The 25,781-nt window shown below is 38.3% G+C and overlaps 1 protein-coding gene across 1 annotated transcript; it reads left to right on the top strand.

The window, feature by feature from the left end:
• The first annotated feature begins 1,680 nt into the window (after positions 1-1,680).
• On the top strand, positions 1,681-22,686 carry CUNH5orf15 (chromosome unknown C5orf15 homolog). The gene is made up of 3 exons (XM_027849334.1): positions 1,681-1,840; positions 15,248-15,792; positions 20,174-22,686. Exons 1-3 carry the CDS (start codon positions 1,681-1,683, stop codon positions 20,303-20,305), a joined length of 837 nt encoding a protein of 278 aa, XP_027705135.1. The 3' UTR covers positions 20,306-22,686.
• Positions 22,687-25,781: the final 3,095 nt, after the last annotated feature.

Here is a 25,781-nt window from a genome sequence, read left to right as displayed (position 1 = left end):
GTCGATAAATGCTAGCTATTATAAACTACTTTTCTGGGAAAAGAGAAATCTTGATTTCCCTGCCTGCTAAACTCTAAAAGAAGATGCAAGGGAAAAAGGACAAAAGAAATTCTGTGTAAGTAAGGTGGATTTTAGTGTGTGTAAGGAGGATTTTGTTATTCCTTTTTAGATAGTAGTTGTAGGATCCGAGATAATATTCCTCCCGGTTATGGTTTGTAAACATCTCCACTACACTTGCTCAGTGAGATATAGGGGTGACACAATGTACACGTGTGTTGTGCTAGGTCATGGTGATATTGATAAAGTTAACCCGTGAGCTTAACGTTGGCAAGATGCCTTCTTTGTCTGTTGCTCTATAAATCAAGTGGGCACGGGTCAGTAAATGGGGAACCCACTCTGGGGATTTGGGTAATGCAAAGAGGAATGCATGTACCTACCTTGATTGGCCCCCATCAAAGCTTGGGGGAAATCTGTGTTTGCCTCAGCCTGCCCCCATTGAGTTTAGATGATGAGGAGTTGTACTCAACTCCTATTCTCACCTGTCCCTATGAGAAGAGTGATTAGGGAATGCTGTAGAAGTTGGTGGTCCTATTTATCAGCAACCCTTTTCAGAAGACTAGACTAGAATAAAGTAAGCTTATTTAGCCCCTCTGGAGCTGTGTTCCTGGATCAAAATGAACCTGTGCTAGAACACCTGTTAGTGTTAGGAGCCCTTCTGTGTTCTCCTGCCCAACAAACATTCTGAAAGTAAAGGGGTTTCCTGAGATGGTCTCATATCTTGATTTATATAATTTAGGGATGGAGAGGTTGCTCCTCTCAAAGGAATCTAGTGTCTCTGATTTTCAATCACAATTCACCTTGGAAGCATTCCCACTCACTGAAAACTAGTACATGTGGTGTGCCACCATGGCAGCTACGCTTCACATGCTTCCAAAGACCCACACTTTAAGATGGCCATCAAGAAGTCCTGGATGTCATCTTTCACTCAGGCTAAAGCAGGAATGGAATATGAAGCTTTCACCGGAGCTGGAAAGACCTGGTTCCAGTGAAGATTTTGACACTTTCTGGCTGTGAGACCCTGGACAAGACCCTTTACTCTCCAGACCAGAGGCGTCAAACGCACCGCAGGAACCAAATTAAAATGTAATTAGGAAATATTTAAACAAAATTGCAATAAAACATAGATTACAACAATGCATTTTAAGATTAAATCAATAGGAGCCCGCAGGGGTCCTTATGAACAGATTATTGACACCCCCCTCCCCCTGTTGCAATTTGAGTTGGACGCCCCTACCCTAGGCAACATCTAAGCCGCTCAAACTTGCAAAGGAGGTCAGTGCACGCATTGGTAGGTGTTTGCTCCCTCGGGAGTACCAATGAAATCACAGGTGCACTGCCTATGCCTTTCTACTATCTCCCTGATCGACCTCGGGCAAGTCTTTCCTCCTCCTGTGGCCCTCGGTTTCGGCGTCGGTAAAACGAGGGGCCTGGAATACAGGAGCTCTTGGATCCCGCCCACTCCCGCCAGCCCTAGGAAAGACCCCCAGCAGTTCCAAGGCCTCCCATCCTCGTCCTCAGGCCTCGGGGTGGGGGGGCCCCGCCCTTCTGGCGATGACGTCACCACGCAGACGACGCAATCCTTAGCAACCGGCGCGCAGGTCGGCTCCGCCCGTCGCGGCCATGGCTTCTGTTCCCGCCCGCAGGACCATGGAGGTGGCCCTGCAGGAAAGGCCGCCGCCCCGGCTCCGCGAGCCTTTGCGCCGCCGCCCCGACCTCCCTGCCCGGGCCTCGCCTCTGATCCTGCTGCTGCTGATGCTTGTCTTCCCGGAGCTGCTCAGCGGTGAGGGCCCTTTGAGCTCAAGGCAGGGTTCTGGGGAACCGAGGCCTCGCGGCCGGCCTGGCCCAGAGGGTGTCGGGGGCTGCGGCGCCCGGGCCTGGAGGGGGTCAAGGGTCATCGACCGGGCTGGGGGGAGGTGTAGGGGGGAGGAGCCAGGGGGACGGGGGAGGGATCTGTGAGAAGGGGCAGGAGTGACTGAAGGGTGGAGGGGCTCTGTGAGGAGGGGGCCAGGAGTGACTGGGGGGCGCCCTGGGGGGGGGGGGAGGGGGGGACGGAGGGGGGGGGGGGCTCTGTGAGGAAGGGGCCAGGAATGCCTGGGGAGGCTGTGTGAGGAGGGTGCCAGGAGTGACTTGGGGGGGGGCTCTGTGAAGAGGGAACCAGGAGTCACTGGGGGGTTCTGTGAGGAGGGGGCAGGAGTGCCTGGGGGGCTTCTGTGAGGAGGGAGCCAGGAGTCACTGGGGGGGCTCTGAGGAAGGGGGTCAGGAATGACTGAAGGGAGGCTCTATGAAGAGGGGGGGCTAGGAGTGACTGAGGGGGCTCTGTGAGGAGGGGGCCAGGAGTGACTGAAGTGGGGGCTCTGTGAGGAGGGAGCCAGATGTGCCCGAGGGACCCAGGACCAGCTGAGGCTATGTGGGGGAGGAGAAACCTGAGGACCAGGGCACCTGAGAAGCTTGGGGGTCGGGAGGGGGTCAAGCCCAAGAGTGACTAAGGCAGGCTGGAAAGGAGAGTCTGGGGCCTTGGACTGTGAAGCCAGGGTGCAAATCAGTCAGTGTCTGGAATAACTGAGGCTTTCTTTGTGTATGTGTAGAGTGAGGCAGTGGGAGGACACATTTTAGAGTGAGGCCAGGGGAAGCACGGCAAGGGTGCCTGTGAAGTTTTTTTGGGCAAAGAGGTTTAGGATGAGGAGTCAGGCTTAGTAGGAACAGAAACTTGGGGCACTGTGAGGTCTGGAAAGAGGGACTAGGACATTGGGGGTGGTGGCTGTTCTGGGAGGAGGAGCTACACCCCCCCCCCAAACCCACAGAGGCCAGGAGTAAGTTAGGTTGATATAATAGTCAAAACAGATAATGGGCTCTTGAGCTACATCAGAGAGCCATAATTTCCAGGAAAAAGGAGGTGATTCTGTCTTCATCAGACTGTACTTGGAATAGTGTGTTAGGACAGAGGAATGGTGTGAGGTTGGGGGGAAATGTGAGGGTACTGAAAAGTCACTGGGAAGATTAGAAAATAAAACTGAAGAACATCTGTGGGATGCACTGAAGAGCAGGGAGATTCAGGGTTGTCTGGGGGATTGAAGAGTTGGGGTGGTTGAATTGAGGCTTGGGTATAGCTGAAAAAGGGGGGACTAAGGAGTGGGGTGATGGGAGGAATTGAAGGGAAATTATATCACTAAAGGGAACTTAGAAGTAGGGATAGAGAAGTGTCACTTTTGGATTGTTCTTTCCCTTACATTAAGCCTAAATTTTGCTTCTTTGTAACTTTTACCCATGGTTCCTTGTTCTACCCTCAGGCCAAAGAACAGACAGTTATAATAACTACCACCTTTAAAGGTGTCCACCCACCTTCTCTCTAATTTCCAGCTTGTCATTGTCCTTTCTAAACTGTGCAGCACATGAATAAATACCTTGGGTCCTGGGTGGGAACTGAAGAAGGGCTGACTGAGGCAACTGAGGAATGGTTGGGGTTCACTAGGAAATGAGGAATTGAAGAGTTGGAGGTCTGGAACTGAGCATTAGGAATCACTCTTTGGGAGGGACTGAAGAATGGCTCTTGGCAGGGAGTAGGGGAGATTCAGAGCTGATTGTTTAGAGGGCATTGAAGAGATGGAGACCTTAGTAACTGATATGAGTTGTCTTGCTAAAGAGCAGGGGCTACTTTAGACTGGGGGAGAGAAAATGAAAAATATCTTTGTGGTAGAGAGGACCTTAGCATATTGGGAGGATGATTTGGATATGAGCAAACTTGCTCTGTATAGGAAAAATTACTTCACAAAAGTTCAAAGGTGAGGGTGATTGAAGTTAAAAGAACAAAGAAAGGGTCTAATGTTGAAGTGCTGTATACATGGCCCTCTACTTCTACAGGGGCAGTTGTTTCTCCCTAACCTTTGATCCTTGTCTTTACCCTGTTGTCCAACTTGATTTTTCAAGGACCATTCTTCTAATAAATACCAATGAAAATAGAACTTTGTAAATGGAGCACAAGATATAAATACTATATGAAAAAAAAATCTGAAACATCTGCAAATTGTGGCATGACACTTTGGGGGAGAAAAATAAATCATTCAAGCAATTAATCATTTGTGAAATTGAACAAAACCTTTCCTTCCAGGACAGGATAGAGTTTCTGAAGAGTGATCTACTTGTACTTCCCAATTTTAGGTTATCAGTTAGGAACAACAAAGGTATCAGAACAGCTATACTTGCTCACTATTGTCAGAAGACAGTCACCTACCTACCCTGCAGCTCTGCCAGGGCAGAGACCTGAATGGAGTTTCCCGACCCTGAAACTAGAATCTCAATTCAGTTTAACAAGCACCTTATTTAAGCACCTACCACATACAAGGCAAAATATGCAGGGATCAGACCTTGCCTAAGATTAGAGACAATGGGCAGTTTTCATGTTCTACTCCTCACTTGGACACTGTGTCTGATTGAAGCTCTTTATCCCTATTTCTCAAGTGATGCTAGTCAGATTATCCTTTTGGGTTACTAATAATTGTGTGAGAAAAGCTGTTTTTAAATGTGTATTTTCTGTGGGAAATCTAAAGAGAAATGGTCAAGTTTCTCTTAAGAGAAACTCAGTTCTTCCAGTCAGTGGAAATTTTCCTGCGTTAGATTTGGTCTTAAGTGCCCCTTTCATCTCATATTTTAGTTTGGAGGAACCTCAAAATAGAACTGCCATCAAAATAAATGAGCTTATTCATTTAGAAAGAAGCCCAAAATATGGACATGTAAATTTTATGAAGAAAGGCAGTTTTATGTAAAGATTGACTAAGTAAACATAGTTGTGCCATAGCATAGATACCTAGAACATTAGAATTGGAAATGAGGAAAGGTAAGAGAGATGACTTGAGGAATTTGTTGAGTTGTTTCAGTCATGTCCAACCATCTTTGTAGCCACATTTGGGGGTTTTCTGGCAAAGATATTGGAGTGGTTTGCCATTTCCTTCTCCAGCTCATTTTGCAGATGAAGGAACTGAAGCAAACCGTTAAGTGACTTGCACAGGATTACATAGCTAGAAAGTGTCTGAGGCCAGATTTGAACTTGGTCCACCTGACTCCAGAGCAGGCACTCTATCCTGTGTCACCTAGCTCTCTGACTTGAGGAATAAGGAATATTAATTGGACCTATGGTACAGTCACTAGTACAGAGAAATCCTATGTGAGGAAATTCTACCAATGCAGATCATCACCTTCTCTTCAACTTAAAATAGAGTATTTTGTAGAGCACTGATTCTTTTTTTTTAATTAATTTATTTTGATTTATCAATAATCACTTCCATATGCTTTTGAGTTTAAAATTTTTCTCCCCCTTCCTCCCCACCACCCTCCTCAAGATGGCGCATAATCTGATATAGGCTATACATTCACATTCCTATTAAACATATTTTCACATTAGTGATGTTGTAAGTAAAAATTAAAACCAATGGGAGGAACTATCAGAAAGAGGAAACAAAACTCAACGTAAGAGAAAAAAATTAGCAATTCGGCTTCCATAGTTCTTTCTTTGGGTGTGGATAGCATTTTCCATCAGGAGGCCTCTGGAGATGTCTTAGATCCTTGAATTGCCAGGAAGAGTTAAGTTTATCAATATTACTCATCGCACAACGTAGCTGTTATTATGTACGATGTTCTCCTGGTTCTGCTCACTTCACTCAGCATCAGACCATTTAAGTCTTTCCGGGTTTTTCTGAAGTCAGCCTGTTCATCATTTCTTATGGCACAGTAGTATTCCATCACATTCATATACCACAACTTGCTCAGCCATTCCCCAATTCATGGGCATCTCAATTTCCAATTCTTGGTCACCACAAGAAGAGCTACTATGAATATTTTTGTACACATAGGTCCTTTTCCCGTTTGTGTGATTCTCTTTGGGATATAGCCCTAGAAGGAGCACTGATTCTTTAAGTGACTTGCCCAGGCTCAGGAAATATGTCTCAGAAGGTAAGATTTGAACTCAGGCCTTCCCAGCTTTGAGGCTTGGTCTCTGTTCATCCTGCTGTGCTACCCATTTATATTGGGACCATTTCTCTGATTTGTACTATTGTGGTCTTGAGTTGGTAGCTGTAGTTTCAATTGAATAATACTTCAGATAAGTTTATGGAGTTTTGCAATATTAGAGCTGGAAGGGACAATGTCTAGTGCATACCTCAAATTTTATAAATGGGGAAACTGAAATCCAGAGTGAGAAAGTGACTTTTGAAAGAATACTGCTAGTTTGTGGAAGAGCCAGCACTAGGTGTTCTGACTTTTCAGTACAGATTGAGTTTAGCATTTCCTGTTTGAATAATCAGACAATGAACAAGCATTGTTAAATTTCTACTTAGTGCCCGATGTTGCACACAAAAGACAAACATTAACTTGTCCCACCCTCAGCTATTCTAATCAGAGAACAAGTACATGTAAAATTGTATTCAAAATAAATTCGAGGTAATTTTATGGGAGGAGGTGATATTTGAGCTGAACTTGGAAGGAAATTAGGATTCTGAAATACAGCAGTGAGGATTTTAAAAAGTTATTTTGTTTTTTCCCCAATTAACATGTAGAAACATGTTTTAGTATTTGTTTTTAAAAATTTTTTTGAGTTCCAAATTCTCTCCCTCCTTTTGCTGCCCACTTCATTGAGAAGGCAAGCAGTTTTATATAGGTTGTACATGTGTGGTCATGCAAGACATATTTCCATGTTAGTCATTTTTTTTTTCTTTTCTTTTTTGGTGAGGCAATCGGGGTTAAGTGACTTGCTCAGGGTCACACAGTAAGTGTCATGTCTCTGAGACTGGATTTGAACTCACGTCCTCCTGACTCCAAGGCCGGGTTTGTGTCCTCTGCACCACCTAACTGCCCCCATGTTAGTCATATTGTGAAAGAAAACACAAGAACCAAACAAACAAGAAAAATAAAGGAAAAAATATGCTTCAGTCTGCATTCAAACTCTATCAGTTCTTTCTCCAAAGATGGATAGCATTTTTCATTTTAAGTCCTTCAGAATTATCTTGAATCATTGTGTTGCTGAGAATAACTGAGTCATTCACAATTGATCATCATACAGTATTGCTGTTACTGTATACAATGTTCTGCTTCTGCTAATTTTATTTTGTATCAGTTCATTTAAGTCCAGGTTTTTCTGAGAGCATCCTGCTTATCTTTTCTTCTTTTTTTAAATTAATTTATTTTGAATTATCAACCATCACTTCCATAAGCTTTTGAGTTTTAAATTTTTCTCCTCTTCCCTTCCCACCTCCCTCCCCAAGACACACACTTGATATCTGCTTATCTTTTCTTACAGCACAACAGTATTCCATCACAATCATACAATTTTCCATATTTCCCGATTGGTGGATATCCTCTCAATTTCCAATTCTTTGCCACTGCTGAAAGAGCTGCTGTAAATATTTTTGTACATATGGGTCCTTTTCGTTTTTTGTTTTTTATCTCTTTAGCATACAGACCTAACAGTGGTATTGTTTGGTTAAAGGGTATGCAGGTTTTATAGTCCTTTGGGCATAATTCCAAATTGCTCTATAGAATGGTTGAATCAGTGTGCAACTTCAGCAGTGCATTAGTGTCTCAGTTTTCCCACATCCCCTCCAACATTTATCATTTTCCTTTTCTAAAAGGTGTGAGGTAGTACGTCAGAATTGTTTTAATTTGCATTTCTCTAATCAATAGTGATTTAGAGCATTTTTTTCATATGGCTGTAGATAGTTTTGATTACTTCATCTGGAAACTGCCTGTTGTTTTTCCAGTGAAATATTTTACAAATTTTCTATTTTTTTTTTCATTCTTTTGATTTTGTTTTATTGTTTCTTGATGTTTCATGGAATCATTAGCATCTACTTTTGCCTAATTCTAATTTTTAAGGAAATATTTTCTTCAGTGAGCTTTTGTACCTTTTCTATTTGGTCAATTTGGCTTTTTAAGAAATTCTTCAGTGAATTTTTGTACCTCTTTTTCCATTTGGCCAATTCTGCTTTTCAGGGCCTTCTAGTCATTGGATTTTTATGCTTAATTTACCATTTAGTTTATTCTGTTTTTTAAGGTGTTATTTTCTTCAGTATTTTTTTTTTGTGCCTCCTTTACCAAGATGTTGACTCTTTTTTTCATGATTTTCTTGCTTCACTCTCATTTCTTTTCCTAATTTTTCCTCTCCCTCTCTTACTTGATTTTTGAAATCCTTTTTGAGCTCTTCCATGAGACCAATTAATATTTTTCTTTGAGGCTTTAGATGTAGCAATTTTGACTTTGCTGTCTTCAGACTTTGCATTTTGATCTTCCCTGTTACCATAGTAACTTTCTGTAGTCAGGATCTTTTTCTACTATTTGCTCATTTTCCCACCCTATTTCATTCTTTCCTTCCTTTTTTTTTTTTTGTCAATCAACAGGTATTTATTACACACCTGCTATGTGCCAGGCATTGTGGTAGGTGCTGGGGATACAAATACAAAAGTGAGACAGTCCTTGCGAGCAAGGAGCTTACATTCCACTGTGATCAATGATATAAAATTCTGAAGGCAGGAGTGCAGTGTGTGACATTGTTTCAAGTCACCTTAGGATTGAACCTTCAGTTTTACTCATTAGTATCATTTCTAGCCTATTTCTTGACTTTTAACGCTATGCTAAAGTGAGGCTGTGCTTTTGGAGTGGAGGGGGCACTGTCCCAAGCTTCAGGTTTTTTGTACAACTTTTTTCAGCAATAATTCTGAGAACCTATAAGTTTTCAGTTCTTCTAAGGTGGTATGATCTACGGAGAGTTGCACTCTCCTGGCCTGTGCTGTGGTCTGTGATTGACCACAGGTACCCTTTTCCACCCTGGAATTGAGACCAGGATCCCTGCTCCCCTGTTGGCCACAAGTTCCAGTGTGCTCGTACTTCTCCTTGCCCTGAGACTGACACCCAGGACTACAGTTCAGATCCAAGTGTGGGCAGAGCAACAAGAGCCCTACCCCTGGTGCTAGCAAAGGGACCTCTGTTATCTTCTGACCAGTTGTCTGACATCTTTTCCATTTATGGGATGAGAGATCTGGAAACTCAACTGCTGTCACTGATTTAGTCACCTCCAATGCCTAGTGCTGGTTTGCTGGGATGTGGTGTGTGCTGGACTGTACTCTTGTTTCACCCTGTCCTTTTGTGGGTTCTGCCACTCCTGAATTTGTTTTGAGGCATTTTTTTAAAAATTAATTTATTTTGAATTGTCCACAATCACTTCCATAAGCTTTTGAGTTTTAAATTTTTCTCCCCCTCCTTCTCCACCTCCCTTCCCAAGATGGCACACAATCTGATATAGGCTCTACATATACATTCCTATTAAACATTTTCACGTTAGTGATATTGTAAGTAAGAATTAGAACCAGTAGGAGGAACCACCAGAAAGAGGAAACAAAACACAACAGAAGGAAAAGAAAGACCAAATAGTATGCTTCGATTTGTATTCAAACTCCATAGTTCCTTCTTCGTGGATAGCATTTTCCATCAGGAGGCCTTTGGAGATGTCTTAGATCCTTGTATTGGTAAGAAGGGTTAAGTTTATCAATATTAGTCATTGCACAACATGGCTGTTATTATGTACAACATTCTCCTGGTTCTGCTCACTTCACTCAGCATCAGACCATACAAGTCTTTCCAGATTTTTCTGAAGTCTGCCTGTTCATCATTTCTTATAGCACAATAGTATTCCATTACATTCATATAACACAACTTGTTCATCCAGTTCCCAATTGATGGGCATCCTCTCAATTTCCAATTCTTTGCCATTGAGGCATTATTTAAAGGTGTTTGGAGGGTTTGAGGGAGAGCTCAAATGAGTCCTTGCCTTTTCTCTGCTATCTTGGCTCCGCCCAGCAGTGAGGATTTTAACAATTTTAATATAAATAACTTTACTCAACAGTTCCATACTATTCAATCCAATTTAGTCCTGAGCTTTGTTTTTACTACCTGAAGCATACTTTTAACCAACTGTGACACACAAACTTGAGTATTTACATAAACAATATATCTGTTAGACTATTAATATTCTTTGTGAAAGTCTATGAATGACTTGATTCAATATAATATCTGACATATTACTTTACAGTAATTTAGTAGATCCTGGCAAGTCCTACTGAGTTGAATATGGGTCTGGTAATAGGCTACATACTTGTTTTGCCAGACCAGACTAACTAAGTTCAGAGAGACACATTAGTTTGGACTTTCTAGCTTCAGCAGCTTTTATGGACTATTTACACAAATAGAGGGTTTCTGCATTGGTTGGGGTAGTGAATTTTCACACCAATGAAATTATATATCCTTGAAGTATAAGACAATTTAGTATAAATATTTAGTTGGTTGTTTAATTTCCAGATTTTGAGTTGTAGAGTTCATAACTTTGAAAGTATAAAATTCCAGTAATTCCCATAGTAATTCCCTTCACCTTGATAACTTGAAAATTTGACCACAGATTTTATGTATGTACGTGATCGTCCCCTAAGTAAAACCTTAAACTAATAAATAGGACTTTAGCTTTTTTTTTTTTTTTTTTTTTAAGAGAAGAGGAACCTACTACCTCCTGATGCAGCCCATTCTACTTAGTGGTTAACTAACTTAGTGGTTAACTATAATTTTTAGAAAGTGTTCTCTGACATCTGGCCTGTATTTGGCTCTGCAACTTCTACTCATTGTTTCTGGTTCTGCCTTCTGGGGCCAAATAGAACAAACCTAATCCTTCTGATACAGGGCAAACAGCCTGATAGCTTTCATATATTTGAAGAGGTTCCCCCTGAGTCTTGGGGTGGGGTATTGGGAGAAGAAGACGACAGGTATTTTGCATAGCTGCCATATTTATAACACTACAGGGAACTAATAAACAATAGTTTTGGCATAATTTGCGTCATCAGTATAAGGGAGGACAGGCTGTGACTAACATTGCAAGTTAATTCAAAGAAAAAACTCACTAAGCACTTCTTGTGTACATGGCTTGGTGCTAGGGGTTGGGTATATAAAGACAAAAAAAAAGGAACAATCTTTGCCCTCAGGGAACTTACATTCTAAGGGAAATCATAACCTTATTCTGAACCCTGAGTTGGACTTTTTGTAGCTTTGGTGAGAGTGGGTACCTAAACCTATTCTGTTTACTTTTTCCAGGGCTACTAAAAAGTGATGGTAGATTTACATACTTATACCCAGTAGCATATAATAAAAAATGACAGGTCGACATTTTAAATGTACCAACCTTGAAAAATAATAAAGATATAACATGCATTCTAAATATCTATGATTTTCCAGTAGCTCCTACCACAATGCAGATTGTAGCCCCTCTGTGGTTTCACGAATCTACCATTACTTGGCAGACAACCCTGTAGTAGTGAACCTACTTGGTGAGGCTAGTCTTTGGACAATATATGCAAAGTTTTCCTTTGCCCATACTCAAAGACTTTCTAGTGTGGTGTGGCCTGCCAGAGCTCATGCTTAACTGGTTAACCTCCATGCTACAAAGTGATAACCAGAGCTGTTCAACTCTGAGTCCCCCTTATTTTCAAAGCTCACCACTCCACAACAGCCACACACCAGTCTATATCCATCCAAGATAGTACTTTGGTGAAGGAAAAGGGTAGTATGTGTAAATATAGCATATGCTGTGGTTTTTAATCATTGTCATATTATAACTACAGTGTATTTTTGTAGAGTTGGCATATAATAAGAATAGAGGAAAAAACTAAATCTAAAGAATTGTAATATTTTTATGTAGTCTCTTTGACAGCAACTGCTTCAGAATGTAATTGTGATTGATTGCATCATAATTATCCTTGTCACTTTGGCCTCTTCTGGGGAAATAATAGAAGAGATTGCTTGACTTTTTTTTTTTCTTTCCCTAACAATGTTCATCTGCCATATTAAATGCCTACTCTTGCAGCATATTCTTCTAGGTGTTAGAAGAGACATAAAGTTTAACCTCTCACAGGGATTACTGTGCAATAGCAAAAATATCTACATAGATAATAATATACAACAGTATTTGGAAAGTGCATCTATTTAAAAACTAAGTGCAATGCGAAGTCTAAAGAGTCAGGTAATATTTTTGGCTTAGAATGATGTTACTGAACTATTGTCACTTGTATAGGTTTTAATTTCTTTAGTGGTAAAGATGGATTGATGTTCTATCATTCTCATATCTCCTTACTCAGAAACTCTCTTCAGTAGTGGCACTCATTTTTGAGACAGCAGATAGTTATGGTAGATAATGTGGAATAAAACACGAAGGACAAAAGAGTTGCATTAGATGGTGTTAAGGTCCCTTTCAGCTCTAATGATTTGTAATACAACTTATAATCTTAGCTTCATTAGCACTGTGTTTGGGTAGACCTTAAGTAATCTAATTTTTGATTGCTTCACTTTATGTTGCCAGATTTCAGGTTTATGATTTCCAAGCCTGGCATGGTTAATAGTAAGTTTTCTGTGAAGTACAGTGGGACAAGGACTGCATTTTACTTATGGTGAAAAATCCTGCTGTTTATGATTTATCAGAAAAAAAGACAGTATTTTACGTACATTATACTTTCAATGATAGGACTTGTCTTTCATTTGGAGGATATGTTTTGTTTATGGGACCTTGCTTCTTTGCTTTGTCAATCTTCTCTTTCTTGGAGTGTGTTAGTAATTGTTTTTCTTTGTCGGGGAAGGAATGTACAGGCACACACACTTGTGAGTTTAATCTACATTAACACTTACGTTTAAACAGTCTACAAAATAATCATACCTTGATTTGTAGAGATTGCCTTTCTGAGTTATAGATGCTACACTGAAAATTTAGAAATCAGCAAACCAATCTGAGCTGACTCCAGTACACCTCTGCCTCCTTCTCAGATGTACATATATATATATATGTATATATATACACACACACACACACACACAAAACCAAATCCCTGCATTGACTTTATAATTATACATACATGTGCACATACATAAATGTACACATAAGTGTATGTATGTGTATAAATATATGTATCTCATACTGTACCCTGAGCATATCACCTGTCTATCAGGAGATGGGTGATGTGTCATTTTGATCCTTTGGAATCATGGTTGGTCATTGCATTGATCAGAGTTCCTAAATCTTTCACAATTTGTCTTTACAAAGCTATTGTATAAATTGTTCTCCTGCTTCTACTCACTTCTCTCTGCATAAGTTTATAAAAGTCTTTCTCACTTTATTCTGCATCGATTTATACAAGTATTCCTAGGTTTCTCTGAAATCATCCCTTTCATCATTTCTTACTGTACAGTAATATTGCATTATGTTCATATAGTGTAATTTGTTCAGCCATTCCCCAATTGAAGGGCACCCCCTTAGTTTCCAGTTCTTTGGCACCAAAAAAAAAGCTACTATAAATATTTTAATACATATAGTTCCTTTTCCTCATTCTTTGATCTCTTTGGGGATATAGGCTTGGTAGTTGTATCACTGGGTCAAAGGTTATACACAATTTAGCAACTTTCTGGGCATAATAAGAAACTGCTTTCTAGAATGGCTGGACTGGCTCATAGCTCTACCAATATCAATAATATGCCTGTTTTCCCTAAGCCTCTCCAAAGTAAAAACTTTTTAATTTTACATAATCAAAATGGTCCATTTTATCTTCTGTGATCCTCTCTACCCCTATTTAGTCATGTACTCTTTCTCTTTCTGTAGATATAAAAGGTATTTTTTTCTTTGCTTCTCTTATTTGTTAATGATGTGACTTTTTATATCTGTCATTTAGGTCTTATTTCTGTAAACTGAGTAAAACCTTTAGATTAGTGCTCCCCTACTTCGGGATTTTAGATTTTAGAGCTTTCAAATAAATCCATAAATCCATATGTGGAACCAGATATAAATTTAAAATGTTCATTGCTTTAATAAGATGTCTCATCTATGAAAACTGCAAAATAACACCAGACATCTCATTAAAATGACTCAGTGGAATATCTAAGCAAGCATAGCTTATATAGCCCAAATATCTTAATATATATTATAATTTTTCTTGTGATTAATGAATTATAAACTAATTTACAACTAACCAAATTCATAGTAGCTTATTGTTTTCTCAGCCAAGAAGAGATACTTAATAGCACATTCATTCTGTGGGTCTGTGAAATTTTGTTCAAAAGGGATCTTAATGGAAAAGGTTGGTTACCTTGCTCTAGGATAGGTATTAGTCTCCTTTTAAAAGTTGTTTGGGGTTTATTTGAGCCCTCTTCCCTTCCTCCCATTTTGGCAGAGTGAATGTGTCTTTTGCTGCTATTATAGATGGCATGGCGGGTTGGGGTCATCCTGTCCTACATCTTTGGAGATTTAGTGTTTTTTGTCTTAGAAGCCACTAATACAGTGCATTGATATCTGACAAAGCAATTATTATACTTTGGATAATTGTTTCTAATAAATTTACCTAAACTTTTTGTGGTAGCAGGAAACTGGAAACAAGTTTGGGTACATGTTGATTGGGGAAAGGCTGAACAAATTATGGTATGTGAATGTAATGAAATATTGCACTGTAAGAAATGTTGAGTATGAAGATTTCAGAGAAGCTTGTACGAACAATGTAAAGGAAGTAATGTAATTTAAAGGAATGTAATAGTAATGTAAAGGAAAGTAATGTAATGTATATAAAGGAAAGTAATAGTAAAAGACTCATGCCAGTACATTGACCAATCTTGACTACTGAGGACTGGTAATAAAACAAAACAAAAAACAACATATTTCCATCTTGATAGGAGAGATGGTAGATTACAGCAGTAGAGTAAGTCATGTGTTGTCAAGGCATGTTTGGTCTGTCAACTGGTTTTGCTTTACTTTCTTGTTAGGAGAGTTTTATTGTGGAGGAGGAGGTAGACTACTGGAATATAACAGTGATGTAAAAAAGGAAGCAGAATAACACTAAAAAAATTAGCTTCCTGTTGGCTGTTCAGAGAATCTTTAGAGCCTTATTAACTAGTTCCGGTCAATTAACTTTACAACTTCAAGGATATGTGATTTAATGAGTTCTTTCTGCTAGGCAAGTGAGAGGCATCAGAATAGGACTTTAGTGGAGGCTGGACAGTTAAAGCTATAGCAATTTAGTAAAATGAATAATATAATAAGAAGCCTATGAGAAATATAAATAAGTAATGCTTTCAATCTTGTGCATATGAAAGTAGACTTTACAGTTTAATGTTCCTTATTTTTCATTTGTTTCAGCTCAGGAGAATCTAACATCACCAGTGACTGTGAAACAACCCTCAAATACCGTGGAAGCTGTGTTATCAAATGGCCTGCCATCTGCTAACCACACCAAACTTAGTGTTTCCAACACCAGTGCCCCAGCCCTTGTGCCCTCTTCAGAAAGAAATGAAGTGACCACATCTGTAGTCTCTCCATCACCTACTACCATGCCCCAAATGGAAGCTGATATTACTGAAGATACTAGAATAGAGGAAGAGGAACTTCTTACACTGAACAGTTCTCCGTCTGTGGGCAAGGATGCTTTGGACAATGGGGATTATGGAGAACAAGACTATGACTGGACTCCCAATACCAGAGATGATACTGATGAGCAAATGCAAGAAAATACAGGTTATGCAGGATTTGAACAGACTGTTAATCTGAACAATTTTCATGAGTCAAAATCTTTTAAGTCTCCATCATCAAATATAGAAGAGGAAGACAGCCATTTCTTTTTTCATCTCATTATTTTTGCTCTTTTGATTGCCATTGTTTATATCACATATCATAACAAAAGAAAGGTGAGTTTGAGAATTTTCTTCACCTCTAGCACTGTATGTCAGAATCAAGTTTTTTCCAAATACTGTTGAATATTGAGTTAATTACTTATATTAATGTCCTTGTTGCCTGTGTAAAGTTTTATTTCTGAACAGACTTAGTTCCCCTTTTGGTTCATATGATTAATACTTTGGTACATCTCCATAAAAGAGTATTTGAAATTATAACTATTTTCCGACTAAATTAATTTTAATCAGAAAATGAAACAGTAATGCCAGGAAACATGACTACTCTTGATAGTAACATTTTTGCAAGTGTGAACAAGGTTAATTTGATGGTGAAATTTGAGAATATCTAATCAGCAGTGTGCATATCTGGATTCCAAATTGTGAATTAAATCCTCATAGCTCAGTGGTAACATGTTTATACTTTTGATTGAGAGTTAAATTGGATCCTTAAAGAGCAAATTAAGTAGATTTTTAAAATAATGTTTTCTATATAAACTGTGGATTGGCTATAGAATTCATTTTCTTTAAAAGTATTTAACTTTTTTTTGTCTGAAAATTTACTTTGGCACTTCATTCATGACTTGTTTGATTTCTTTTTTGAAGAATGGGTTTAAAATATCTATTTCTTGTTTTGTTTTTGTATTTTATATTTTTGCAACTCTCATTAATTTCCTTTGAATTCCCAATATTACTGACATATAATTGTGTTAATAGTTTCTGATATTTTTGAAATTTCTGTTGTGAATTCTTATTCATTTCTATTTTAGTAATCACTTTGCTTTCTCTTTTTATCAAGTTGTCAAATGGCTTATTGATTTTTTGATAGTCTAATAGCTTTTAGTTTTGCTTATCAATTCTTTAGTCTTTTTGTTTTCTCTACTTTTTAAGATTTCTTCTTTTGCTCTTGTTTTAGGATTGCTAATTTGTTTATTTTTTTCTAGTATTTTTAGGTGCATTGATTCACTCTATCATTATTATTATTTTTCTCTTTTATTAATGTAGGTTTTCAGAATTACAAAATTTCCTTTGATGACTGTTTTAACTGTGTCCTAGATTTTTTTTTTTGGCTTATATTTACTTTATTCATTGCTAATTTGATTGGGTTATGCTTGTAAGGAGACTAGGGGCTGAATCTGTGATTTCTTGGTATAAGGAACTCCTGGATAAAGAAACTCTCTATTAATCCACCTTCACTGAAACTTATAGTTTTAGAGAGTTGTTTAGAGGACTGAGAGGGTAAATGATTTGCCCAGAGTCATACAGCCAGAATTATCAGAAGTAGGACTTGAACCCTGGTCTTCCTGGCTTTGAGACCAGCTCTTTATTCACTATGCTGTGCTGTCTTTCTGCCTATAAAAGATCATTTATTATATCTTTTTTTATATTTGTATATGATTTCTTTTTGTTTTAGCATATCATAAAGATCTATGGGATGCTCATATGCTGGGTGTCCCAAAAAGTCTTAATGCAGTTTTAAGCTATTAAAGCTTAATACATTTTAATAGCTTAAAACTGCACTAAGATTTTTGGGACACTCTGAATATGTCTATAATTTAATATTCCTGTTTAAAGGTATCATGGGTCATTCAAGTTATTGAGCAAAGTTCCCTTTTGGTTTATTCTTTAGTTTTGCCTAACAGAGGAATGTTAAAGTCTCCTTTTTCTTACAGTATGCCCAGCTTTTCTTTTCTTTTCTTTTATTTTTGTGAGGCAGTCGGGGTTAAGTGACTTGCCCATGGTCACACAGCTAGTAAGTGTCAAGTGTCTGAGGCCAAATTTGAACTTAGATCCTCCTGACTACAAGGCTGGAGCTGTATCCATTGTGCCACCTAGCTGCCCCACAATATTGCTTTTTTTTTTTCTTGGTGAGGCAATGGGGGTTAAGTGACTTGGCCAGGGTCACACAGCTAGTACGTGTCAAGTGTCTGTGGCTGGATTCGACCTCAGGTCCTTCTGACTCCAAGGCCCAAACTCTATTCACTGTGCCATCTAGTTGCCCTACAGGTTTGTCTAACTTCATTCTTTTTTTTTTTTTTTGGAAGCAGTTGGGGTTAAGTGACTTGCCCAAAGTCACGCAGCTAGTAAGTGTCTAAGGCTGGACTTGAACTCAGGTCCTCCTGACTCCAAGGCCAGTGCTCTATCCACTGTACCACCTAGTTGCCCCCCAGCTTTTCTTTTAAAAATTGAGTCTGTGTTATTGGGTGCATGTAAATTAATTTTTTTTTATTGTCTATAGTATTTTTTAATATAATATAATTTTCTTTTTTTCTCTCTTGACTTTATTAATTTTTATTAATGCTTTATTTGAAATCATTATTGCAATTCTTATTTTAGTTGTTTGAAGCACTCTAAATATCTACATTTATGTGTGTATACATGAAATTTAGTGTTATGTATATACACACATAGATATTTACAGAGTGCTTCAAATGTCTAAAAATATATACATAGACAAATGACTAAAAATGTATATACAAAATGTGTGTGTGTGTATATATATGTCTATATATATACACACACACATATATATATGCACACACCCATATACTTTCAGTACATAGTGGATTTTGATTTTTTATCCATTCCTTGTGTCTTTTTCTTCTTACTGTGCAATTAAATGATAATTTAACATGTGGGGTTATAATTAATAAGTGTGTGAATTTTAAAAATGAACTATTTACATAAATATATAAATATACATGCATATATAAATAGAAATTTGCCTTCCCTTCTAGGTCAGCAATTAGTCTCTTCCATTTGTTTTGTTTATAATAATCTGAATTGGGTATCTTCCCCTCAACTTCCCTCTCTCCCATTATCCTGACTAATCCCAGATTCCTTGGATATACTTTTATTATTATTGTTTACTCTCTCTTTTGTTATTTAACCTTTCCCTTTCTTACTAAGATAAATCTGTTGGTACCTTCCATGTCAGTGTTATTATATTGCAATGGCCTTTTCTAAGAAGTGTTATTTTCTATTTCTCTCTTACATTTTATCCCTTGAATCACATAGAATTAGTTATTTCTTGATGGAGGAATAGTGTAGAGAAGAAACTGTTCCATAACCCCAGTCCCTGGGATCCAGTCTTATTTTTTGTCTGTTTCCTTATCATTTTTCTCTTTAATGTCTCATGTCACTCTTGCTTTGAACTCTTTCCATGCTTCCTGGTTAGCCAACTACTTTCCCTCAGAGTGTGAGTTAAAACTAAGCCTTCTGAAGGCTTAAAGCATCCAGATCCTTCTCCTCATCCCCATCCCAGAAATCAGTTGCCTTTCCTTACTGTCTCCTCCTTCAACTCAGTTTCACATGAAGCTGTAGCCCTTCATGCCAAGGCAAATATATATAAATGATCCCAATCTGTTCTGTCTTCTCCAAGCAAATTTCCTTTTCTACCATCCCCATTCTGCTGCTTCCTTGCTGCCTACACATACTGCCATCTCTCCCCCATCCTTAAGAAACCCTCGCTTGATTCAACTGTCTTTTGATACCTAATGTCCCCTATCTCTCCCTGCCCTTTGTGGCTAAACTCCTTAAGAAAGTCTTCTACACTTAATGTATGTACTTCTCTTCTTAACCTCTTCTAAACTCTCTGAATTTGGAGATTTTTTTACCTTTATTATTTGATATGGATGGGGGAAACTCTCCCTAGGAAATTTCTCTGAGACGCCTTCTCAAGTTTTTGCCTTTAAATTTACCAAGTGTTGAGCTGAACTCTCCCATATTTTAAACGACATGTTAGGGTATATGAGGGCAAAGGGATTGTACACAGTATGTGGTGCTCTGTATGTTTAGATTATCTGGACTCCTTGCAGTTCCATAAGGTGAACTTTCAAGACTTTCAAAGTGCTGTAGAGGAAATTCAAACACTGATTTGTTTTGTCTTTAATAAAGTGTTATTCTTTCTGTTTTCTCTTCCTCTGTCATTCCCACAGAAACACTGTACCTGATTAGGGGATGAAATGAGAGGAATAGAGGGCAGAAAAAATTCTCCAACTTCCAGAGAACTGGTTAATAAAGAAAGCCCTGAAGAAAGGCACATGTGTTTTTTTCTAAGTGTTTCATGTAGCTAGTATTTTAGTTGATTAGTACAATAAGAACTGTCTTTTAAATTTAAAATACAGTTATAGAAAAACAGTTTTCTTAGCTGTAGAGCAGAAAGATTTCAAATTTTGTTTGTAAATTTGGCTATTTACTACTATTCAATATGTATTTATTTATAAAAACGCAGGTCAGATTTAAATATCAAAATATTATACTAATATAATCTTTTTTTTAAAAGAACAGAAAATATCATTTTATTATTAGAGAGACAGAGGTTTTGTTAATTATTCAAAGCTCTACTTTCTACTTCTATTTAATCATCTGCTTATTTAATAATTTTGTTTTATTTCAGATCTTCCTAATGGTTCAGAGCAGAAAATGGCGTGATGGTCTTTGCTCCAAAACTGTGGAATATCATCGACTAGATCAGAATGTTAATGAAGCAATGCCTTCTCTGAAGATTACTAATGATTATATATTTTGAAAGTACTGTGATCTGAGGTTACTTATTTAGTCATTTTCTTTGTCTGACTTTTTATATCATATTATGCAGATATTTGCCATAAACAGTTGGTACGTAATTGAGAGGTTGACCTCTCATTTTGTCATGGTAATTTGGAGATAAGGGATGAGTATAATTTTTATCTTTATTATTATCTTTATTATTTTTTCAGCTGAATTCAGATCTGATACTGAAAATGTGGAGCTAGATATTATCTTGTGTACCCTGTTTTTTAAGGTTTATTTATCTTGTATCCTCTGAAAGTGTCAGTGAAGCTAGTTTTTAAGTCCCTCAGAATATTTATGTAAATTTTAAATAGTATGGCATTGCTGCAGTAGTCTCTTTGGTAGCCAAATATTGAGTTTTTTTTTAAAGCACAAATTTCTTTGTGCTATCAAACTAATATAAGTGAACATAGCAGATATAATGCCTTGCATTTAAATAGAACTTTTCTTCAGGAAAAGTACTTTAGATATTTTTTAGAAGACTTCTTCAATACTCTTAGGCAATTGGGAGTGCTCAAGTAGGCCAAAATTTCAAGTTAATGATGCACCAAATATATTGAAATTTCTGGTGTGACAGACTTTATGATTGCAATTTCTTCACTTAAGTGTTAAGGAAATGTAATTTATCCTTTGTGTTATTGAATTAAACCTAGAATTAGAAGTTTGAGTCAGATGTAAAATATAAGAGGTACCAAATGATTAGAAGTCATTGACTTCTTCAGGGTTCCAAGGTTGATAGTTCAGTGGCAAGGAATGGATTACCATGAAAAATGTACTTATTAGATGGTTATTTTATAATAAGATTAAGGTGGGAGATAGGATAAATTTTAAGGCATATTGTATTAGACTGTATCTACCCACGTCTATCATATTCAAATTATACCTGAATTAAATCACATAGATTTTTGTGGGTACACTGCCTTTTTTTTTTTTTTTTTTTAGTTTGTCATCTTGTTCACAGATACAGAAAATGACTGATTTTCTTTTTGTGTACCTTTTAGTGATGGTCAGAATTGATCACTATGTAAAGAGAAGTGATTTGAACTGAAGTGACTCATAAGAATCATTGTATGATTTTTTTGGGGGGAAGATGTCCTCAGATATATTTTAAATTTATTAAGCATAGAAATAATCAGTGGGATCTCTTATCTACTCAGATGAAGCAGTTCAGCTTACTTCCTTCAGTTGAACACTTTACTCTCCTAGTACTGAGAAAGTGAAGCACAGATGTCATATATCAGAACTATTTTCTTGCAGCAATTTTTATCATATTTGAACTTGCATCATTTAATATTTTGAATTTTTTAAAATAAATAACAAGAATTTCTATGATGTCACAGTAACTTGTGTCATGTATAGCATTTCAGCATGTAGTTATGTTGCTGTTAGGAAGCAATAATTTAGTTTCACATAACCAGGTCAGATAACTTTATAAAACACTTTACTGTTAATCAGACTTTGTAAAGTGTGCTAACCAGTAAATTAAACTCCTAAATACTATTAGTCATAGTGTCTCAGATAATCTGGAGAAAAACAACAGCTCAGTGACTTGGCTTCAGACTGAGTTTATTACAGAGTATTTTATTCTGTCTAATAGTAGCAGGTATTTGACCTGCTAAATGAGTTTGTTGCTATTGCTTCAGACTCTGACTTGGTTCTTTGTGGGGAAGTGTCTGTAAGTCAGTGTAGGAATTTCTGCTTCTCAACTTCATAGTTTCTTCGGCACAAAGCAGGGGGCCATTCCTGCTTGACTTCTCAGGTCCCTTTTTTTCAGCCCAGGAACACACGTGATAACTGAGCCAAATATAAGTTAAAAGGAAAGCAAAAAGTTCTAAGTAGAGTCTACAAGTTTCATTAAATGAAGAGTATCAGATAGTCAATAAATATCCCTGAAGTGGGGTGAGATGGGAAGAAAGGAAGAGCAAACTGACATGAAAAGAAGCACTCTGCAGCTACTTAGTTAATCTTTATTGAATTGAATTGAGGCTGTCAAAATTGGTACATTTCTACTAGACCATTACATGGAGCAAAACATGTACTATATATTGTGGCATATAAGCCCACCAATCTGTCCCGTATATTATGAATTAATGGCAGTTCTTAAGTTAGAAATGAGCACTCAAATCTATCTTGACCATATAAGTTACTATTCCTCCCCTTTCCAGTTCCTCCTCTGTCCTCATTTGCAGGCCCAGATCAGGTGCCTGCCTGAGAAGGTTTACAAAGAAGACCTAAGGAAAAAACAGCTGTCCAGCAGAAAGTGAAGCAGATATCAGAGGAAGTGCTGAAATCATTGAGTAGTGGTGCTGAGAGGCATGGTGTATCAACAGTGCAAATAAAATTCTAGTTTTGTTATAACTTTGTATTTTGGATTTTTTCCCCCCCTTTTTTTTGTAGAAAGGCACTCATAGGCCAAAGAAGGTGGGTGTTTACAAGTTGAAGACTGTATTGTTTCCTAAAGGAACCTCAAAGTTCCTTAGTAAGACATTAGCTGTGTGTTGTAAACTTTCTGTCCAGGCAAGGCAAAGGGTTGCTATCTTTTTTTTTTTCATTTAAAAAATTAATTATTTTTAGTTTTCAACATTCACTTTTTTTTTTTTTTGATGAGGCAGTTGGGGTTAAGTGACTTGCCCAAAGTCACATGTCTGAGTCCGGATTTGAACTCAGGTCCTCCTGACTCCAGGGCTGGTGCTCTATCCACTGCGCCACCTAGCTGTCTCTCAACATTCACTTTTATAAGATTTTGAGTTCTAAATTTTTCTCCTCCCCCTCCCCAAGATGGCATGCAATCTGATGGAGGCTTTACATGTACAATCATGTTAAACATATTTCCACATTAGTCATGTTGTGAAAGAAGAATTGGAAGAAAAGGGAGAAACCACTAGAAATAAAAAACAACAACAAAAAAAGAAAATAGTAAGTTTCGATCTGCATTCAGACTCTGTACTTCTTCCTCTGGATGTGGATGGCATTTTCCATCATGAGTCTTTTGAAATCTTAGTCTTAGTCTTAGTCTTAGTCTTATTCTTAGATCATTGCATTGCTGAGAAGAGCTAAGTCTATTAAAATTAGTCATTATACAATGTTGCTGTTACTGTGTATAATGTTCTCCTGGTTCTGCTCACTTCACTCAGCATCAGTTCAAAGTTTTTCCAGGCTTTTCTGAAATCCACTTGCTCATCATTTCTTATAGCACAGTAGTATTCCATTACATTGATATACCACAACTTGTTCAGCCATTTCCCAATTGATTGGAACTGAGCCAAATTTATAAGAATGCAAGTCATTCCCCAATTGATAAATGGTCAAAGGATATGAACAGTCAGGTTTCAGAGAAAGAAATTAAAGCTATCTATAGTCATGTGAAGAAATGCTGTAAATTTTTTTTTTTAAGTGAGGCAATCGGGGTGAAGTGACTTGCCCAGGGTCACACAGCTAGGACATGTCAAGTGTTTGGTCTGAGTCCGGATTTGAACTCAGGTCCTCCTGACTTCAGGGCTGGTGCTCTATCCACTGCGCCACCGAGCTGCCCCTTGAAATTCTGTAAATTACTATTGATTAGAGAAATGCAAATTTAAACAACTCTTGAGTTAGCACATCACACCTGTTAGATTGGCTAATGTGACAAAACAGTGATAATGTGGTAAGTGTCAGAGAAGATGTGGGAAAAAAACACTAATGCTTTGTTGGTGGAGTTGTGAACTGAACCATTCTGGGGAACAATTGGAACTATGCCCAAAGGCTTATAAAACTGCATACCCTTTGATCCAGCAACACCACCACTAGATCCATATCGCAACGAGATTATAAAAAAGGGAAAAGGACCCACATGTACAAAAATATTTATAGCAGCTCTTTTTGTGGTGGCAAAGGGCTGCTGTCTTTGCATAGTATGTGAAGGTGGGCTTTGGACAAAAGCAGGAAAGTCATTTCTGCACAGGTGCAGGTATTCTGCCTAATGAACCCCTTTTGAAAGGAAGTAGCTGTGACAGGTTTCAAGCTAGTTGACTCCATGGCTCTTTTCTTACTTACAATTCCAGTCTCCCCATCCTCACCTCACACTTGCCTCTTGCTTTAGGGCTCAGCTAGCCCTAGAGTACTCCTTGGCTCCTAAATCCCCAAATTGCCCCCTTTCCCCACACTTCAGACTTCTCAAAGATCCTAAATTATCCCTTCTGCCTTACTAATCTACTTCTTGACCTCAAAATCCTCATCTTTACTCCGGGGCCCCTCCTGTTCCCAGTCTCTTCCCCTCCCCCTTTTGTTTCATACTCTGGGTTCAGTTCTTCTTGGTTCCCTGCTGGGGTAGAAATAGAAGAGAAGCCATCCCTAAAACCAAGGTGGTCGAATGGCAGGTCCCTAGGTCAGACACAAGATGCACAGTCTTTGCCCAGACAGCAATTTTAAAAGAAGTGGCTATTGTCTTACTAAAGGATATTGAAATCTCTTTAGGAAAAAATGCAGATGATTCTCAGCTTCTCAGCTCAATCCTTATTCTAGGTTCAGGGGCCCAGTGAAGGAAGCACCTGCCTAGGCAGACATGGCTAACTATATTAGGGGGAGGAGTGTGCAGACAAAGTTAGAGGAGGATGGAAGTGCTGCCTGTTCAGTTTCAAGCTGGGAAGATGAATATTATAATATAGGCAAATGCAAGTCAGGGAGTGATTGGGTACAAAGGGGAACCAGACAAAGTACTCTAGGAAGATTTGAGGAGTATAAAAGTGTGTGTATATTTGGAGTGGGTGTTACAGTAGACTAAATGAAGAAAGCACCATGCCATAAAGGAAGAGAAGGATTCAGAAAGGTTGAGAAGAGGAAAAGAGTGCATTCCCAGCCACAGGAAGGGTTTTTGAGATTTCAGGGAGATGGGAGTGTTGTGACTAGAGGAAAGCTAATAGGAATGTGGAATAAAGCTGAAGAAAGGTTTGAATCAGGTAGATTTGTGGAGAGCCTTAAAAACCCATCACATAGGCTATTCTGGAGGCAATACGGAGCTCTTTACTCCTTTGGAGTGAGGAAGTGTCATAGGAGGATGATCTTGATAGCTGTGTAATGGATAGATTGGAATAGGGGTTGGAAGGCGCTGGAGGCAGGAAACTGAATTAGGTAGTATTTTAGTGCAGGCAAGAGGTAGTTAGAGCAGGAACTTTTTGTTGCCGTTCAGTCGTGTTAGTTGTGTCCAACTTTTTGTGACCCCGTGTGGGGTTTTTTCTTGGCAAAGACACTAGAGTGGTTTGCCATTTCCTTCTCCAGCTGATTTTACCGATGAGGAAACTGAGGCAAACAGGGTTAAGTGCCTTGCTTAGGGTCACATAGTAAATGTCTGAGATCAGAGTTGAACTCAGGAAGGTGTCCTCCTGATTTTAGGCCAGGTATCCTATCCATTGTGCCACCTAGCTGGTCAAATGGCAGGAACTAGGGTAATGGTAATGTGAGTAGAAAGGAGGGGATTG

The sequence above is a fragment of the Vombatus ursinus genome, unplaced genomic scaffold (genome assembly GCF_900497805.2).
Source record: "Vombatus ursinus unplaced genomic scaffold, bare-nosed wombat genome assembly UNPS02007284.1, whole genome shotgun sequence".
In the NCBI taxonomy this organism is placed as follows: domain Eukaryota; kingdom Metazoa; phylum Chordata; class Mammalia; order Diprotodontia; family Vombatidae; genus Vombatus; species Vombatus ursinus.
Note: the sequence above shows the minus strand (reverse complement) of the source record. Positions and strands in the feature narration are given on the sequence as shown.

Bases quoted from the DNA above. Each gene is read 5' to 3' on its own strand.
- CUNH5orf15 (XM_027849334.1), top strand. From the start codon at position 1,681: ATGGCTTCTGTTCCCGCCCGCAGGACCATGGAGGTGGCCCTGCAGGAA. The intron at 1,841-15,247 runs GTGAGGGCCCTT...CATTTGTTTCAG, and splicing joins CTTCCCGGAGCTGCTCAGCG to CTCAGGAGAATCTAACATCA. The intron at 15,793-20,173 runs GTGAGTTTGAGA...GTTTTATTTCAG, and splicing joins CATATCATAACAAAAGAAAG to ATCTTCCTAATGGTTCAGAG.